The sequence below is a fragment of the Leptodactylus fuscus genome, chromosome 1, assembly GCF_031893055.1.
Source record: "Leptodactylus fuscus isolate aLepFus1 chromosome 1, aLepFus1.hap2, whole genome shotgun sequence".
NCBI lineage: Eukaryota > Metazoa > Chordata > Amphibia > Anura > Leptodactylidae > Leptodactylus > Leptodactylus fuscus.
In genome coordinates this window covers 183,834,427-183,855,388 of record NC_134265.1, presented here as the reverse complement: position 1 = coordinate 183,855,388, position 20,962 = coordinate 183,834,427, and the positions used below count along the sequence as shown (strand labels likewise).

The window sequence follows — 20,962 nt, the reverse complement described above, 5'->3', positions numbered from 1 at the left end:
AGAGGACCTTTCACTGCTCTCTACGGTCAGGTGGTCGGCGTAGGCTGTCTACTCCAGATCCTCCCACCTGACAGTAGGGAGTCTACATGGCATATCGGATGCTGAAATTATCAATGCTGATTGCTCAAGCACTTAGGACACCGGAGAAAAGTTCTAAAGAATTGGAGGTGGTGATTAACAGTTCTTTTTAAGTTTATGAAATTCTAAACAAGAGCTTTATATACTTTTGGGAACCAGGCAATAGCCAATGCTGCAAAGGCAACTATAAAATATTATAGTAGGTAGAAGATAGCAACACTATGCAAGGGAGGAAATACTAAGTGCTGGCATGTAATCTCCTTGTTATCCTCCCTTCCTGCTGCGATCTATAAATACTCTATATAAGAATGATGTGTGAAAATTACAGGTAATGTCTAGGTAAGTCATCACCTGAGCACTGATCTGACCTGCTCTGAGCTCATACTTATTTTCATTATATTACCATGTGGCCTTATTAGTAACAAAGTCCTAATTTAAGCTCTGGCAGAACCTGTTAGTTCAAAGGTCTGGCAGAGCAGAGATCAGTGGATTTGCTACTCTGACTTAAAGCTAGCTGAAATAATAATTGGTCATTGTCCCTATGGTTAGCAAACCTTTGGGACAGCGGATATATCTGCAGCCCTTCCCTGTAGGATAGGCTACACAGTTTTTACTGACAGATCATTTTTCAAAATACTGTCAATTGCATTGCAGATTTATCACAGATCATTGTATTCAGTCTTTTATGGACTACAATGTTAAAACAAAAACTCCTTGCTTTACAACATTTTTATACTAGCTGTACTAGAATCAGTGGAGCAACGCCTATAAAATGAAGCCAAGAGCTGGACTTGGTGGGGTTGGTCAAAGGTACTCTTTAAAGCTAAAAGCCCAATGTTGAGGAAAAGATGCTTTTGTTGTTGCAGATTTTGCCGGTGTCCATTAAAATAAAGCTATGAGCGAATTTAGCCGAAGGGATAAGTATACGGGTTTCTTATATATTTCCTATTGGCTTTGAATCAAAACAACGCAGCAAAATCTGTCAAAAAGAAAAACAAATTGGAGAATGCAAATTGGGGACTTGGCCTAAAAAAGGTTATCCAGGGACTTTTTAAAAACTCACTTCCGGGATCTTTTTCTTCTGAGCAAAAGGTTTCTCCTATGGCTCTGATTCAGGGTCACATGAGAAGAACCAGCACTAGAGATGAGAGAGTACTGTTCGGATCAGCCGATCCGAACAGCACGCTCGCATAGAAATGAATGGACGTAGCCGACACGCGGGGGGTTAAGCGGCCGGCCGCCGTCAAAGCGGAAGTACCAGGTGCATCCATTCATTTCTATGGAGCGTGCTGTTCGGATTGGCTGATCCGAACAGTACTCGCTCATCTCTAACCAGCACCCAAGTCGCCTTGCCTCCTTCCTCTTCTCGTTGTTCACTGTGCAAACTAGAGCGTAATGCCAACTCCCATAATACATTTCCAGATGTTCACTAAATGTTGCCAAGAATTCATGTCCATTTTTACTGGGTTTAAGTAAATTATAGAACGTCACAGACAGTTTGAAGGTAAATATATACAGTGTATGTTGTAAATGACTTTTTCTCTCCTTAACGGTGGCCAATAACAAGTAGACACAATGTGAAACCTTCACCCACAACGTACCAACAGGTCTGCAAAAACAGCCTCATTGGTTAGCAATAAAACTTGGCTAACAAATTCTGCCATTGCATAAGACAGAAATATACCAGCACAAGCTTAGCAATGCACTCTGGACCCCAAATACTCATATTATACAACAAAAATAAATAGGGTTGACAGCTCTTTAACACATTACCAGCTGTGAAGAAGATTCCTTAAAACCACGGTGATCGTGAGAAGGGAGGAAATCACCTTTCTACCACCCTCTGCTACAGATCAATAATCCTGATTTATTGTGTCACAGCATTTATATACGAATATGGATTTCAAGTCAACAGCAAGGTTGAGCTGTAAAATACATCTTAAACTGACTGCCTGTTGACATACATATCAAGGTTTATGCAACAACAAAAAGTGATAAAACACATTGTTCAATTTTAGAGAGAATACTGGTAAATTAACTGTAAGCCTAGATGTTAACTATGCTATTGTATTTATTGTAAGCGTGCATAGTATAGTTCTTGATATCAGTATAGTACTTGGGATTACTACCACTATGGGCATCTCCTGTCCTTTGTAAATAATTATGGGTTAGCAATAGACGATTAGCTGCTTAGCAGCGGAGCTTGGCAACCAGCAGTGATGCCAGCCACAAGCCTCATGTAATCTTTAAATGAATACATGGAAAGCCATATATAAAAGCAAGAGCAATAAGTGGCGCTTATCTGAACAACCTGAAATCCTCAGAGACGGCTGAAACTGAAATAGAGGTATAGAGAAAAAGCCTAAATTATATCATATGGTACCTAGATTTACAACCAAAATAGAATAGGTATACTCTACTGATAAACTTCAAGGTTAAACCCAAACAGGGCACCTTTCAAAGGAAGTCCGTCACCCCGAAGAATTATATTGAGACAGCAAGTGTTAAATAGTCCAGGTTGACCTGAATGTAGCAGCTTTTTGCCATGAAAATGTGTGCCTTCGTTGCCACGATATTCATTTATATCACAATATGCAAATGAGCATTCTGGCGCACTAAGGGCACCTCTGTTGCTCCAAACTGTTGTAATATGCCTGCCTTATAACACTGGGTTAGGCACGGTTTCGGCATAGATCCCTGGTCCTGTCATTCAATTGTATTGCAGGTTTAACATGCTTCACCCTGGTGACAGGCTCCGTCTAAAGACGGTCTTGATAAAAACGCTGGTCATACACCTTACATTGCTTAGAGGACTGTTTGGCCTAGCCAAGGCAACACCCTTTCCTTTTGGGTTTTTCGCCTATGGCCAAGCATGTATATGTTATGGGGTATGATGGCTGGTTAATTTGCTTTACAAACAAGAATAGGGCATACTAAAATCTAACACGCCCTATCATTGTTTCTGCTGACACCTGTGGTTGGAGGAGTCTCAGAACTCCTTGATACACACTAGATCAGGGGTAGGGAACGTACGGCTCTCCAGCTGTTGCAAAACTACAACTCCCAGCATGCATACTTGCTCTGCTGTCTTTGGAACTCCCATGGAAGTGAATGGAGCATGCTGGGAGTTGTAGTTTCACAGCAGCTGGAGAGCCGAAGGTTCCCTATCCCTGCACTAGATAGTCAATTCGTCTCACTGAAATTGTCGGGTTTGGCTGACATTCATCTAACGTATATGGCCACCTTAAGGAGCAAGCTGATAAGAGAAGGAGACAACTATCTAAACACCGTCCAGTATCAAACCCACTATAAGAAGGTAGCCAAACTGGCTTTGGGCCTCTATAAAGTAAATGATCTGATCAGCTCTGTATACATAGCATTTATGTCCTCAACTTAAAGCATACAGCCAGAGATATGCATTAAGCAGATGTCTGGTGAGGAATGCCATACAGTAGCACCCATCACCCACAGGGTTCCACTATGTGTATGCATATACGTGCAGGTTTTAACAGTAGAGGTCTTCATCCAAACTGTTTATTTCTTCTGGAATGAAATCTGCTCCCTAAAGGAAACACAGCCTGGGGATATGCACTTGTAAATGGTTTAGCACACAATTTTAGATTGTGCATGCTGGGATTTAGTTTTTCTTTATCTAGTTAATATAACCTTCACTGCAGTATGTAGAAGTCCTGCTGGTGCTGAAAGTTTTTTTTTTCCATTCAAGTTTCTAGTTCATTTGCCCTATAAACTGTACTAGGATGACGGGATTCTTCAGTAAGCATCAGACATCTAAGGGGAGGGCTACTAAACCAAGAGAAGCAAGGTAAAGTTCTGCGACCCCTGCAGAGCAAAGAATGATGGGAAGATGCAAATGACACAGAAAGAGCAACAACAGAAACAAAAAAAAACTAATCAAGTGCTACATTATTACACTTTGAAAATTCTCTTCAAAGACATGCATGTGTAAATAAAAACTTTTGACCATAAGCCACCCAGCCATGAAATACAGTACATGTATAAGGTTTCTTAAACAGAAAAAGTAATACAGACAAAAAGGCTCATAACTACAGATTATTATGCTAATTTTCTAACATACAAGAGAAAAAAAAGATATTTAAAAGGAGTTGTCCAGTTTCAGACAAATATTGAGAAAAATGTAAGTGTTTGTATTACGAAACATAATACAATTTTTTTCAGTACACTTTCTGTATCAATTCCAGTTGATCTCGATTGTGAAATTTGTTTGATCGCCGATCGGAATCCGATCTTTTCCGATCCCGATCCTCAACCCTAGTCAATGCTTCTCTATGGGAAAAGTCATTTTTATGGTTGAGCCGATCTTGAGATAACCTCTGATCTCGATCCCGCTGGAAAAGATCGGGTCGGAATTCCGATCGCGAAATTTACTCTATCGCCGATCAGAATCCAATCCCGATTGCTCAACCCTACTCAAATAATGTCTCTCAATATTTGTTGGAAACTGGACAACGCCTTTATCTCTTTAATAGCGCAGAGTAGTTTCGGTGTTAATAATGCTCAGCAACTTTTTGCAAATACGTTATTTTTCTATCAACATACCCATGAGGGGTCTTAATTTTTGCATGACAAGTTATACTTCCAATTGTCACCATTTTGGAGTACATAAAAGGTTTTGATTATCTTTTATTAACAATTTAAGAGGTCCATGTGAAAAAAAATCTACAATTCTATAATTTTTTCAATTTTGCTTTTATGATATTCATTCCACATTAAAAATGACATGAGAACTTTTTACGGGGGGGGGGGGGGGGGGGAATAGGGGGAGGCATTACCTTAACAGCACCACCATATTTATATTGGTTTTATGTTGAAATTCTAACTAAAACGTCAATTTTCGAAAATAGACAATTTACCTGGGGTCGCCATATTCCGACGTCTAACATTTTTACAGTGAGCATGGACTCCCTATGTGCAATAGCTACAAGCAGGCAAAAGGCCCACTGACTGGACTTGTGGCCTCAATAGCAACCCCCTGGGCACATTGAGCTCATCAAAGGGGATCAGTCAGCAGTAAATTGGTTATAAACCTATGCCTCTATTCGGCTATACAGACCCATTTTCATGTAAACCTCAGTTTTAATCATATGCAAATAAGGGGAAAAATGCTTTACCGTGTATGAGTATTAGTATCTGTTCTAGTTTCATGGGCAAAGCTATTTCCCCCTCACTTGCACATAAATAATACGGAAATGGGTCTCCAAAGCTGAATAACAGACTTATTTAGAAACAGTAGAATCACCTTTACAAGGTACTGAGATTAGGTTTATAAACTATTCATTGCTGACAGACTCCATTTAACTTCACCTTTGATTTAAGAGGATTGTGTGTCACAGGTCAGCTTCAGTTAGGTTCTGTCCTCTGAATCAGATGAATATTTTGAAATGGTAGAGGCATGCGTGCAAAAAGCATGGGAAGTGTAAATTATACAAAGGAAACACTTATGTCAACCCTCCATTTACAGTTCTATCAGGAAATAAGGGTGTACATACCTTTGGATAGTCCAATTCAAAGAAAGTTTCTAAATTGTTGATGAGATTAGGATCAACCCCCTTCAGTGGTTTAAGTAGTGAAACGCCAGGAAGCTTGCTATAAGGCTGCTTGTCAGATGCTTTCTTGTTGAGATGTAGCCGTCTACAAAGAAAATTACACATGTATTATTGACAGGATCAAGCTGCATCCCTATCACCCACTCAACTGGCTCTCTAGCTTTACACCTAAGGGTATTTTAACACAGATTTTCGCAGGCTGAAAAAAATAAAATTGCTTCAGGAATTAGGAAACTTTTTTTGACACTTTTTTTTTACATGATGCAGTTTTTGATGCTTTTTTTTTTTGTTCCAGTACACTGTATGGACCTGAGAACTTCTGTTTAAAAAACGAAAACAAAAAACAGTAGCGGTGCTTGATGCGTTTTTTGCAAAAACAGAGTCAAAAACCATGTCGCATTTTCCCAACTTCCATTGATTTCAATGAATTTTTGAAAGGAGGAATCCACTTGAAGATAGGTCATGTTTAGAGATGAGCGAGTACTATTCGAAACGGCCATTTTGAATAGAAAGCACCCATAGGAATGAATGGACATAGCCGGCACGCAGGGGGTTAGTCTGTGTGCCAGCCACTTCCATTCATTCCTATGGGTGCGTGCTATTCGAAACGGCCGTTTCGAATAGTACTCGCTCATCTCTAGTCATGTTGCTTTTTTTCCCCTCTAGCTGAAAGAAAAAAAAAAAAAAAAATCAGCAAAATCTGCTACTGACTCCCATTGAAAAGAATGCAAGGCGTTTTTTGAGGTGGATTTTGTGGCAGATAGTGTTGATCAGTAATTTAGCTAACAAAACAAATACCTAGGTGGCAGAAGAAAAATAAAAAAAGTTACAAGCATATTTCAAAGGGGTTTACCATTAGGAAATATGGTGTTGTATGAGGCGACAGGCATCATATTTTTTGTAATGCATAGTACTTACGTAAATGTGAACATGCTATTTATTTCATTGAAGAGTTTCTGGGGAATACAAAACTAAAAAAAAAAACTCCATGGTTCTATAAAATGAAGCATGAGGCCTTACACTGATGATGATGATGGGCCACGCCCCCCTTCCCCCCCAAAAATGGACTAGTCAAAACAAAGACATAGCTGGATTCTTCCTTAGTCAGTAGAAAAGGTAGCAAACGTCCTCACGGAAACCAAGGTTCAGTAAGACAACAGCTCAGAATTTTATGACTGTATATGGGAGTGTGATGCTGTGCAAGCAAAACATTTGCCAAGCAGGAAGTGTAAGCAATTAACAACACAAGACTGACAAGGTATAATGTGCAACAGAATCACATGTTAAATACATACATGAAAAAAGACATTACTGTAAGTGCACGGGTCATTAATATTGGATATTCTATTACAAGTACTTGGGTCATTAACATATCGTACTAAGCTGATAGACCAGTGATGGCGAACCTATGGCACGCATGCCAGAGAGGGCACGCAGAGCCCCCTCTGCTGGCACGCGTGCTGTCGCCCTGATCGCTCACTAACGGCGAATCCGATGCAGGATTCCCCGTTAGTGAGCGATCGCTGCCTTCAGCTGGTTGTGCAAATGCGCATCCAGCTGAAAGCTGTCAGTGTAGCTCAGTGTAGGCCACGCGTACTACGCGGCCTACACTGACTACAGAGTGTGACCTCTGAACAAGCGCGGGCGTGATGACGTAAGTCATCAGCGCGCGCAGTGAACAGAAGAGAGAACACCCGGCAGCTCTTCAGGTAACTATATTGTGTTTGTTTGCACTGTCAGGGGAGGGGGGCAACGGTAGACATTTCATGTTGTGTAGGAAGGGGCTACTGTAGACTTTCATGCTGTGTGGGTAAGGGGCTACTGTGGACCATTTTATGCTGTATGGGAGGGGGCTACTGTGGACCTTTCATGTTGTGTGGGAGGGGGCTACTGTAGACTTTCATGCTGTGCGGGTAGGGGGCTACTGTGGACCATTTTATGCTGCTACTGTGGATCTTTCATGCTCTGTGGGAGGGGGCTACTGTGGACCAGTTCATGTTGTGTGGGAGGGGGCTACTCTGGACCATTTCATGCTGTGTGGGAGGGGGTTACTGTGGACCATTTCATGTTGTGTGGGAGGGGGCTACTGTGGACCATTTCATGTTGTGTGGGAGGGGGCTACTGTGGACCATTTCATGTTGTGTAGGAGGGGGCTACTGTGGATCTTTCATGCTCTGTGGGAGGGGGCTACTGTGGACCATTTCATGTTGTGTGGGAGGGGGCTATTGTGGACCATTTCATGTTGTGTGGGAGGGGGCTACTGTGGACCAGTTCATGTTGTGTGGGAGGGGGCTACTGTGGACCAGTTCATGTTGTGTGGGAGGGGGCTACTGTGGACCAGTTCATGCTGTGTGGGAGGGGGCTACTGTGGACCAGTTCATGCTGTGTGGGAGGGGGCTACTGTGGAGTATACAGGTATAATCCTGTGTGGGGGCCACTGTGGGCCAGATTGTACTGTGTGGGGGGCCACTGAGGGGCAGATTGTACTGTGTGGGGGGCCACTGAGGGGCAGATTGTACTGTGTGGGGTCCCCTCACTATGTATATCACACAGTATTTGTTTTATAGCAGACGTGAAATTAGTACAGGATGTAATAACATTGCACGGTAAACTATAAAACAGATCCTGTGCGATGTAAATAGTGAAAATTAATTGTTTAAAAGTACAGAATGCAGAGACCTTTACCTTTCAGTACAAGATCTGTAAAGCCCCAGTCACATGACTGTAATTTGTGGGTCCGCAATTGTGGACCCACAGAGTTTTAAGGTTAAATTGCCGTGTTGGCACTCCGTGATAATTTATTTGGTTTTGGGTTGCAGTTTAGGCACTCGGTCTCAAAAAGGTTCGCCATCACTGTGATAGACCATCACTTAGAAATCAATCTGTAAGCTACATTTGAACAATAGACCTAAGAACAGATTTTCCAAATCTGAACATGGGGACCACCAGAATTTCTTGGAAGACGAAACTACAAACTAACCGGCCTTAGTATAAGGCACATGCTTAAAATAGGGAACAAATATTTATCCTTGAACTGGAATTTTAAAGGGCCAAACACACAAGCCGCAGGGGATAAAGTCAGACCTGAACGTTCTTCTGCATTTCTTGTATGTGTAAGTTCCCTAAAGCAATTTTTAGAAAGTGCAAGACTTTTTATAAAGATTTTAGGTATGGATGTGGGTTAGACTTCAACAGAATGTAGTCTAATGCAAATGAGGTAATGTCACAAAATCCCCTTCAAGCATGGGGAGAGAAAAAACAGTGTACAGATTTTACGGCACGTGGAACCACTTTTCACTAGAGAATATATTCACTGGATCTAAACATGGCACACAGGAACTTCTATTCTGAAGATAGAGTATCACATACAAATAGCAGATACGTTGCTAAATATACAGTACTGTATAAACGATGGTCTTATAATAATTCCATATCTAACAATGAAGCTCCACACAATATGTCAGGACCGCTAGTATTGTTCAGTCGAGGATTTCTACATTCCTCCAAAGATGGCCTCCAGTTTCTCCCAAGTATGCTTGGAATCTCTGTAAGGAGCTTTTCTTAGCACATCCAATTTGTTACACAAAACTTCTATAGATGATAAATCACGAGGACCGGAACAGACTTTTTAGATAGTTAAATATCTGTAACAAATCTCTAGCTTGTGAATTCTTGGAATCAGAACTTAGCAAACTAAAATCATTTAGGCTTTTGTTACATTTATTTTATACGCTCTGACAAGGCTTTCGCATACAAATGTAGCATTCAAGGAAGACACACTACACGGATAGCAAAGTGCTGAATGCTTGTACGCCATTTTTATAGGGCCACATCCAAAACTAGTTACAAATTAAAAAAAATAAATAAAAAAAATAACGTAAAGAATATGGTTTTCCTTTATACTTCAGCTCCTTAGGATCTAATACTGGGTTACTTAAAGAAAATACATTAAAAAGCCTGAGAATAAGGCATTGTTCACGTCTGTACTGGAATGGGGCCGACACATACTCTGTCTGAAATTGCAAATGAAAAAGTCCTACAAGCCAAAATTTTCATCTAGCAATATCAGGGTAGGTCCGGACTAGCGCTGGGCTCATCGTTGCTTGGATACACTGGGGGACCCGAACAATAGAGAGGCCGTCCGCTAAAACAGCGGTTTATCCGCAGACCCTATCCGCAGGCTATAATAGGTGAAGAGAAAAGTCATCCTACGGAGACTCCGACGCAGATGTGAACCTAGCCTTAGTGAAATTAGATGGACCAATTTTGTTGTTTGATAATATGACAGACCAGTACAAGGACTAAACCGGGCAGATTTGAACGCACCATAGGGCTATATAGGAATATAGTCACAATATGTTGAGAGAGATGAGCCAAGCACAACACACACAATGCGTAAAAATAGTGCCACATTGTACACACAATCACAAAATGACAGAATATATCATGGTTCCCAATTCCAGTAGCTTAAAACTTACAGCTACAAGGTCCTACCCCATCCAAACATAGATGTACACTCCCTTAGGCCTGACCAAAAACTAGAGAGCTGGGCCATACTGTGACTTACTACTAGTAACAATAACTTACTGAAGAAGGCCTACGCTCTCATTTTAGGCCTCTGTGTAGCTGCACAGGCTACAAGTCTTCCGACCCATATGGCAAAGCTCCAAGAACATACCACAAACCTATCAATAGGTCCCCTATTAACCACACAGAGACCAAAAGTTTCCATATGTCCTCTACGGGGCCAGTGTACATCAGTATGGTTAGATTCACATCCGCAGCATTCATTTTGTTTCTCTTTTCCGTTAAAAGAACAAAATAAAAGGGAATGTAAATTAGGGGTGGAGCTTACGGATTTTGCTCCTAACAGTAGAGGCGTAACTTCAAACTTTTGGCCCCAATGAAAAATCTATTATGGGACCCCTATCTACCTTGTGCCATTTAGCATAGTGGCATATTTTATGTGGCGGAGGGATCTTTGCAGCCCCTTCTGGGTTTAGGGCCCAGTAGTGACTGCTAGCCCTTTCCAGCAAATTTGACCATAGCCTAAAGAATTTTTTGTTTTTTTTCTGCTCTTTGGAATAGTGCAACAGAGACTATTCTACATAGAGACATCTAGTAAACCTATATAGTGGCATTCCTATCAGGCGTCATAAAATCCTCCCAACGTTTCTCGGACAGATACTGCAGAATCCAGTGTGAAAGCAACCTCAGGCTATAAGCCAAGATCACATACGAGGGTCCAGATTTCAGTTGCATAAATGGTCCATTTCATTTTTAATTGAAATTTCCAAAGTACATTTTTCAGCTGTATTTAGTTAATATAGTTCAGAGTTGTTTTTTTTAATACCTAAAGCATATTTTTTTTTCCTTTACTTTTCCCTAGGGTTATTAATAGTGCAAAAAAACACAAAACAGATGTCATTAAGGAAGAGATTAAATGATCTTAAAACATATCCAAGAGTTTAACTGAAATGGGGGGCTCAATCGCATGACTGAGAACAACAACTTGTCAAGAACATTCCCATGCTTACATGGCAGCTTTTCGTACACAGTGGGCATGACAATGTAAGCACTGCTAACCTCATGTGTGCTGGTGCATGCAAGACGCTGATTAATCAGACACCGATACCAAGGGAAAACCAATGGGCTGGAACAAAGCACTATTCTAAGGACAGCGTAGAAGCTGCATTTATGTATCAGAGCACATACTTATTCTGTCTGGACTATATCTGAAACCTGTACTGCTCACCATCTCAGAGGACAGCTACTGAAAGCCAATGGGTGATCAGCAGACAAAAGCCATCTATAGGGCTGTGGGTAAAGGAAGACCATTTCCAGGAAACGGTGCAGCAAGACCTTGTGTATAAGTAAAGGAGAATGAAGCAATAATTTTCATATTAGTAACATGGAAACCCTCCTCAGCTAAAATAGCAAAGTGACATTGATAATCCCATTAGCTCTACTGCTGATCCCTTGAGACACTATCAAGTCCCGGGTGACATGACCAGCTGTGGCTTATGCACTCCCTGCTACAAGTGCAAGCCTTGTGCATCACAGCTGTCCTTGGATACGGTGACAATACAAGAGCCACCCATCTTCATTACACGAGGTTGACAGTTCCTTGGAAACCAGGCCCTACCCCAGCTACAACACACCTGAGAACTGCATGAAATGTTTTCGGGAGCTATAGTAAGGGCACCTTCACTACACGAGACGCTCTTCCCTTTGACAGGTGGGAGAAAACTTTCCCTGAAGATTGACGTATGAAGTTCACTTCCCTGTCATATTAGGCTAGGTGTACACAGAGACATACCACGTGACCAAAAACATTTGTGTGCCTTGTCTGCACCTTGCTCTTACAGGACTATTTTAGAGCCACAATTTGGCTGTAAGGAAAAACAACCAAACCACAGTCAGGTCGCAGTCACGCACAACTTGTATTGAGGTCTAAGGGGGCAAAGTCTGCAGCAACAGGATTGTATTTTTCCAACAGTTGTGTTGTGGTTGCACGGGGTGTCACAGGACCACACAAACCATCATTGCATGTGCTCGACATATCACCATATAGCTCTAGCCTAAATATACATTATTATTAGCTAACTTCTATTTGGCAGATTCTTAGTTCTATCTGGTTTTAAGAAAGTTGAGTGACAACAAATATGGTTGCCATTTTTCACCAGATCTCCTATATGTCTAAATACAAAATCTGCTTAGAATAGTAGGTGAGGACTCTACTGCCTGGTATAGTTGTAAGTTGTACCGCTTTACCATATTCCAGGCACTTTTCAATGGTTGTATTTTTGCAAGTTTTAATGTAAACTTATTTGCCACATTGTATGCTAGATCCAATAACTGGCAGTCATCCAAAACTGAATCAAATGGATGAATGGAACAAGTATGACAAGGTCACGGCGAGGGGAAGGGGTGCAATGTGTTAAACCAACTGTACACGCAAACAAGACTCAAAATGTGGAGAAATTATAAGCAAGGAAGACAACATCTTGAGACGACACTGTCAAAGCAGAAATAGAAGCTGTATAGAGATTACCCAACACAGATCTATAAAGACAAATGTAACACTGGAACACTGAGGCAGTGACCCATTTCCAGGAAGCAGCAATGAAACCTGGGTCATACACTGACTAGAGACCTGGTACTGCCATGTGCCATGCCAATACCAGCCCACATCACATGATCTGTTGATGCAGCACAAGTTTAATGATCTTATTGTCGCTACAATCACCGATTCCGTGTGCAAATCCCAGAAGTTAATGGTGCATTATCTTGGAAGACGATAATGAGCAGAACTGGGGCAGTCAGCAGTTTACTAGGCATCACATCAAAGCTTCATTTACACTGCACCAAATGTCCCCCTGACGTCCCAAGCACAGTACATGGGAAATGCTGATGCCCGTCCATGAGGATGGAAAACACTACACAGCGGACAGCTCTGGCTTTTTCGACAGCCTGCTGCAAATGTGACATAAATGAAAGGGTTATAGTCGCTGCAGGGGAACAGACTGGTACCCAGAACTCATAGGGCAGACTTTCCATACCTACACCTATCAGATAACATGGAGGAGGGGGCTGCACAGATTCCTACTAGTATAATGACAGAAATGGGTCATCAATGCTAGGTCTGGGGACAGAGAACGGTCCCTTTAATAGAGAAGACAATGACTAGAGGGCTATAGATGTCTAAGATGTAAAGTGCTGGAGCAGACACTTGAAATGTCAATAGCAGCATGACAGCAAGAAGTGTCCCCTCCCCCTTCCTGGAAACAGCTTCTTCCTCCTGCCATGCTAAAATAACCCACAGCATGTAGAGCAGCTCACCTTGTACTGGCAGATCCCTATAGCACCTGTGTACACGGGCCAAGCCCCAGTGTCTGGGCTCCTCCATGTATAGAGGGTGGGGGGGCCTGGGCCCCTTCACCTAGCTCTCACACATTGTACATGTACCTGTGTACATACATGTACGTGTGAGGCCGGCTGTATGCACACATATGTACACACACATGGACACGAGCTCCCAGATCACGCTACTTACGTGTAGATGATGGATAAGAAATGCATGAACCATAAGACGAAGAAAAGGATGACGCCGAAGATGGCGAGACCTTGTAAGGCCAGATCCAGGACGGCCATAACCGGGAGAAATACACCGAGTCTCTCCTCCTCTTTCTTCTTCTGTATAACGGTGAGAGGGGCAGGCTAGTCAGTGGCAAGTGTCAGTAATGTGTCATGGACGCGGCAGAGCTTGTGACTAGAGGAGTGCCTCGGTTCATTCAATGGCCCTCTCTTCTAGGGGTGTCGCTCTCTGAAGCCGCTCTGTACTGGGCTCCCACCGTTCCCAGAGCTCCTCTACTCCTTGTGACGAGCCACACAGATAACTGACACCGGCGCCAGAGCAGCACTCCAGCTCTACCACCTCTCTCAGCCAAACACGTAACCACGCCTTCTCCGTCGCCACGCCCACGCCATGTCCGGCTCGCTCGCTCAGCGCCACAATGGTACTAAACACTCCCTAGTGTCCTGCTCCCAGCACGCACGCCCCCTGACCGCTCTGTGACCACGCCCCTCCGCAGAACCCCCGGCCTCTTGCGTTGTAGATTGCAGATGGGCGGGGTGCTCTCAGTGGATCTACAACCCTTTCGTAACACTGTCAGCCGGGGTGCAGTGACGTCATGAGAGAGGCGGAGCCGGAAAGTGTGTGTGGAGACGGTGTCGTCATCGTCCTAGAGGCGAAAGCACAGATAATTGCTTTCGGTGTGTGGTTGTCTCACAGGAAAGTCTAGCTGAGGAGAAGGAACGCTTTGTGTTGTACAACCTATTGTGTTTCCTAGAAGGGGTCAGCCGGTGCCCAGAGGTGGTCACGTCTGCTAGCTTTCCCTGTGCAGTGCGCCTCCCTACACATATACAGTGGGCCAGATTTACTAGGTGTCGTTTTAGACTGGCTGAAAATACAGCAGATTTTTCACAGTGGCTGCTGCTGGATGTGAAATCTGCTGTGGCTTTACACTGTTAAGATTAAGGCCCGGTTCACATATGCATTTGGTATTCCGCAGGGGGGTCCACTTGGGGACCCCCGAAGAGAATACCGAACGCATTAAAAAGTGGTGACCAGTGAAAGCACACAGACCCCATAGACTATAATGGAGTTCGTTTGTTTTCCGGGCAGTGTCTGCACGAATCATGCGGAGAGAAGAGTACTTCAAGAACTACTTTTCTCTCTACATCATTTGTGCAGACACCGCGCGGATACTGAACGCAGATGTGAACCAGGCCTAAGAAATACACGGACCCCATGGCTAGTCAATGCCTACCCCAAGGTAGTCACTACCCCCATGGCTACACGGACCCCATGGCTACAATGACTACCGACCTGACATCCCACCTGATGAAGGTCCTAGAGAGACTGGTCCTGACACACCTACGCCCTCTAGTGAGCTCCGCTCTGGACCCCCTCTTTTTTGCCTATCGGCCGGGCATTGGGGTAGATGACGCCATCATCCACCTTCTTCACAAAGCTCTCTCTCACCTGGAGAAACCCGGGAACACTGTGAGAATAATGTTCTTTGATTTCTCCAGTGCTTTCAACACCATTCAGCCAGGGCTACTGAGGGAGAAGCTGAACCTTGGTGGTGTGGACCATCACCTGTCCAACTGGATCCTAGACTACCTGACAAACCGCCCTCAGTATGTGAGAGCCCAAGACGGTGTGTCTGACACTGTGATCTGTAGTACGGGGGCACCACAAGGTACAGTTCTTGCCCCATTTCTCTTCACACTGTACACTGCTGACTTTAGGCACAACTCATCCAGCTGTTACTTACAGAAGTACTCCGATGACTCTGCAATAGTAGGACTTATCACTGATGGTGACGATAGGGAATACAGAGACTTAAACCGGGATTTTGTTGAATGGTGCCAGCAGAACCAGCTCAGGATTAATGGTGGGAAGACCGAGGAGATGGTGGAGGACTTTAGTAAACGGAGAGGTGCTCCGACACCGGTGGAGATCCAAGGAACATGTATTGAGATAGTCAGGACCTATAAGTATCTGGGCGTGATCCTCAATAATAAACTAAACTGGGCTGATCACCTGGAGGCGCTGCACAGCAGACTCTACCTCCTCAGGAGGCTGAGGGCCTTCGGAGTCCAGGGGCCACTTCTTAGGGCCTTTTTCAACTCTGTGGTTGCCTCAGCCATCTTTTTTGGTGTAGCCTGCTGGGGGAGCAGTATATCAACCAGGGACAGAAATAGACTTGACAGGCTGATCAGGAGGGCCAGCTCTGTCCTGGGAAGCCCCCTGGACCCAGTACAGGTGGTAGGTGACAGAAGGATACTGTCTGTGGTGACCTCCATGCGGGAGAAGGAGCGCTATCGCAGGTCCTTCCTTCCAACCGCGACCAGGCTGTATAATCTACATCAGTCCAAGCGAAGATCACTCCGCACAGAGAACTAAATGACTATGAATGTCCTCCTTCTTTCTTCTCTGTTCCTAAGCTGCTATGGACTCCTAGCATATCTTTCTCAGCATATGTGTGCCTATGTCTGTAACATATTACTGTGTATTATCATGTATCTGTATTACTATGCAGCTGTAACATACTGAAATTTCCCCACTGTGGGACTATTAAAGGATTATCTTATCTTATAATGGGCAGCACTTTTCTCTGTGCAAATTTCATACGGGCCCCATTATAGTCTCTGGGGTCCGTGTGGTTTCTTAGCTCACCTCTTTTCAATGTGTTCGGTATTCTGTTCGGGGGTCCTCAAGTGGACCCTCCCTGCGGAATACCAAACGCAGATGTGAACCAGGCCTAAGGCTAGGTTCACATATGCAATGAAGTCTGCATAGGAGACGCCCTCAGATTCTGTATTTTCTGTTCACTGAAAATGTATACTTAATAGCCAATGGGGAATGCAGGTAGCCGCTTTTTAGTGGATGGGCTATAGAAGTGAATACTAAGTGTGAATCTATTAGAAAAAAAGGGGATAAAGTGAGTATCCAAAAATATAGGGTAGCAAATTAAAACTCAAAAGCTTTTATTAATACCCGCTGAAATATTTTAGCGGGTATTAATAAAAGCTTTTGAGTTTTAATTTGCTACCCTATATTTTTGGATACTCACTTTATCCCCTTTTTTTTTCCTAAAAAGTTTAGTTTATAGGGAAAAGCTCATGAAATATTTCTTGTTATACTAAGTGTGAACCTAGAGTTAATCTGGTTGAGCCAGAGTTTTAGGACACAATCTTACTGCATTTAAATGGGTATTCACACGTTGCATACTCACCAGTTTTCGCTGCTGTAAAATCTTCTTTCTTCCTGCTTTGTTACGTCATTGGTGGGCGGGGTTACATATGCAAATCCAGCGGCGAGATGACGTCGCTTCTATGCCGCTGACCCTGCGTGCGCACTCATAGATGGTGAGACAAGTCAGTTCCCCAGCCTTCACAATGCCAATACAGACCTGGCATCCGCTGTAATAGAAAGGCGGATGCCGGGGAGGGTTAGACACCGGCACAGGTGCCTGTGACATCGCTACGCTCCTGCTCTGCATGAAGCCAGCAGCTGGCTTCATGCAGGGCAGGAGTGTAGCGATGTTGCAGGCCCTGGCACCTGTGCTGGCATCTAACCCTCCCCGACACCTGCCTCTCTATTACATCTGTATTGGCGGCCCCTTCCCCCCAAAGTGTAAACTAGCCCCACCCCCCCTCCAGGCTCACTCCAGTGCACTTAGCCCCTCCCCCCTAGCAGCAGGCAGCTACATCACTTGACTTTTGATCAGATAAGTCAAGGGCTGTGTCAACAATGAATTGAATAAAGTAAGATAGTGGACAAAGTAGTTTTGCTGAAGCAGTGTATTTAGGAAAAGTCTTATATCCACATTAACAAGCAGTATAGATAGGATCCTTGTGATGGGACAACCCCTTTAAGGCAAGACCCTTTTCTGACAATACATACCCGCAAATCCTAGATGCAGCATATATATGCTAGTTCCTAGTCATCGCCGCACTAATAAATCTTGGCCACAGTGTATACAATGATGGCTACTCATCTCTGGAGGTGAAAGCTTGAAGCTCTAATTCCTCCATATACACACATTAAAATGCCTCACTTGATATAATGAAAGTCCATATGTCCAGTGCTTGTCCTGTTATGTTCCTAAACTGCCTGGTTAAGGACAAGCTTCAAAGACACCCTCTCCGCCCCACTCCAAAAATAGAGACTTTCTCAGTGCTGTAACTAAACTCTTGTGATACCTGGTACAAACTTTTACTGGGACCCCTCCCTTTTGCATACTCTTGCAACCCAGGACCCCTGCTGATCAACAACTGTTTGAAAGGACTTTGGTGCTTTTGCAAGCGCTGTGACCTTTTCACAATTTACATTGCACAGAATCTGTTTTATAGTGACCATGCAATGTAATTACAGTCTGTAATAGTAGTGCATGGCTGCTATAAATCAGATGGGGTGTGATGTAAATAGTAAAGGAGGCCCACACATTATATCTTCCCTAGAGGCCCCCCTCCAAAGTATGATGCTCCACATTGGTCCACTCTCCACAAGTCACATAGCACTCTTTCACATCTGTGCCCTGCTGTGTGCCCAAAATGAAGTTTATGCCCACATGTATGACACTATTGTACCTAGCAGGGGCGTAACGATCGTGGTTTCAGGCAGAGTGACTGGGCGCGGCATGGTAACACTATGACAGCGGTCGGGGAAAGCCTGGTTCCCCGACCACTATGTATATTGTAAATGAAAAGAGGCCCTAGTATGTCACTGGCCCCTTTTCAATAGATACTAGCCCAGGGGAGGTGACTTAAAATAATAAATAGATATACTCATCTCTCCTGAGCTCAACATCCTCTTTGGTGCTCTTCCGTCATGTGACTGAGGCCTGTGTTTAGGCCCTAGTGGTCATATGGGGCGTGGCAGCATAATGATGTCAGTGCACCCCCACCTGACCCCTGAGGTCCAATCACAGGCCTCAGCAGAGACGTCAGAAACATTGCCAAAGTTGCTGAAGACAGCCGGAGCCAGGATGCCCAGGAAAGGTTAGGCACGGTGAGTATTAGTGTTTGTTATTTTTATTCACCTTCCCTGGGCCACCGATTAGTAAACTCTGGGGCTCAGGAGATATAATACTGAGTTTGCTGGGCATATAATACTGTGTGGGGGCAGACAAAACTTTGCACCCGGGCCCACAAGAAACTTGTTATGCCACTGTTACCTAGGATTACGTACTTATTGTCATATGTGGGTAGAAACTGCTATTTGGGTACAGTAGAAAAGGAGTACTATTTGGAACACACATTTAAACGGTTTGGTTTTTGGACGCCATGACATATTTACAGAGCCCTGAAATGCCAGTAAAGTGGAATCCCCTGACACATTACCCCATTTTGGAAACCATACCCCTGAAGGAATTTCCCCAGGTGTACAGTGAGCATTTTTAACCCCTTAGCGACCCTTGACGTAACTGTACGTCATGGGTCGCATGGGGATGTATGGAGTGAGCTCACACGCTGAGCTCGCTCCATACACGGCAGATGCCGGCTGTATAATACAGCCAGGACCTGCCAATAACAGCAGCGGTCGGTGCCCGAGCCGATCGCTGCTGTTAACCCTTTACACACTGCGGTCAAACGCGACCGCAGCGTGTAAACAGCGCAGGCGGCATGGGCGCCGCCATGTTTCCCCAATCGCCGCCCTCCTGAACGTCACATGAGGGCGGTGATCGGTTGCTATGACAGCCGGAAGCCTATTGAAGGCTTCCAGGCTTGTCTCTGCACTAGATCTATTAGACGATGCCAGAGGCATCGTCTAATAGAAGTGCTGGGATTCTGCTATTCACTGCAGTACTGTAGTATTGCAGTGAATAGTATGAGCGATCAGACCCCCTAGGTTTCAAGGTACCTAAGGGGTCTGATCATAAATGTAACAGAAGAAAAAAAAAAGTTTTTAAAAGTATTAAAAAAATAAAAAAAATATAAAAGTTCAAATCACCCCCCTTTCCCTAGATTAGCTATAAAAGTAATTAAAGAACATTAAACATAAACATATTAGGTATCCCCGCGCTCCAAAATGCCCGAACTATTAGAATATTAAAACATTTATCCCGTACTGCGAACGGCGTAGCGGCAAAAAAAATAAAAACAGCCAAAAAGCGTTTTTTTCAACACTTTGCCTCCTATAAAAAAGTGAATAAAAAGTGATCAAACCATCAGATCTTTCCCCAAATGGTATCAATAGAAACGTCATCTTGTCCCGCATAAAAAGACACCACAACCAGCTCCATACATGGAAATATGAAAAAGTTACAGGTGTTAGAACATGATGACACAAAATTTTTTTTCTATTTTGCAAAGTTTATCATTTTTTTAAAAGTATCAAAACATTTCAAATACTATATAAATTTGGTATCACCGCGTTCGTACTGACACGTAGAACACAGGTAACATGTCATTTGTACCAAACAGTGAACGGTGTAAAAATTAAACCCATAAGAAAATGGCGCAAATGCATTTTTTCTCCAATTGCACCTCATTCTGAATTTTTTTCCAGCTTCCCAGTACATTGCACAGCATATTGAATGATGCCATTACAAAGTACAATTTGTCCCGCAAACAATAAGCTATCATGTGACTCTGTGAACTGAAAAATGAAAAAGTTATGGCTCTTGAAATGTGAGGAGGGAAAAACGAAAATGCGAAACCAAAAAATGGCCTGGTCCTTAAGGGGTTAAAGGGGTTTTCCAGGCAAAACTTGACAATCCTTTTAAAGTTTAAAGGGGTTGTCCCGTCACAAGGATACTATCTATAATGCTTATTAATGTGAATGTAAGACTTTTCTTAAATACAATGCTTCAGCAAAATTGCTTTGTTTGGCCACTATCTCACTTTATTCATTTTTTTGTGGCCACAGCCCTGACCTAGCTGCTCCTGAGTCAAGTGATGTGTCAGCCTGCTCTGAGGGGGGAGGGAGGAGGGGCTAAGTGCACGGGAGCGAGCCTGGAGGGGGGGGGGGGGTAGTTTACCCTTTGGGAAAGGGGCCGCCAATACAGGGTTAGACGCCGGCACAGGTGAAGCCAGCAACATCTCTATGCTTCTGCCCTGCATGAAGCCAGCAGCGGCAGAAGCGATGCTGTTATTCCGGGGGTGGGGGGGGATTGAGCGGAATAACAGCATCGCTTCTGCCGCTGCTGGCTTCATGCAGGGCAGAAGCATAGCGATGTTGCTGGCTTCATCTGTGCCGGCGTCTAACTCCCCGGCCTGTTAGA

The 20,962-nt window shown here is 43.7% G+C and overlaps 1 protein-coding gene across 1 annotated transcript in view; it reads right to left on the bottom strand.

Annotated features, from left to right (window-relative positions):
• UGCG (UDP-glucose ceramide glucosyltransferase) overlaps nucleotides 1-14,239 on the bottom strand; it is a 32,596-nt gene extending 18,357 nt beyond the window's left edge. Inside the window, exons 1-2 of the mRNA XM_075280375.1 lie at nucleotides 13,720-14,239; nucleotides 5,607-5,748 (exon numbers count right to left, since the gene is read on the bottom strand). Of these exons, the coding sequence (XP_075136476.1) occupies nucleotides 5,607-5,748; nucleotides 13,720-13,817 (240 nt within the window). The 5' untranslated portion in view covers nucleotides 13,818-14,239. The remainder of the gene's footprint in view (nucleotides 1-5,606; nucleotides 5,749-13,719) is intronic.
• Nucleotides 14,240-20,962: the final 6,723 nt, after the last annotated feature.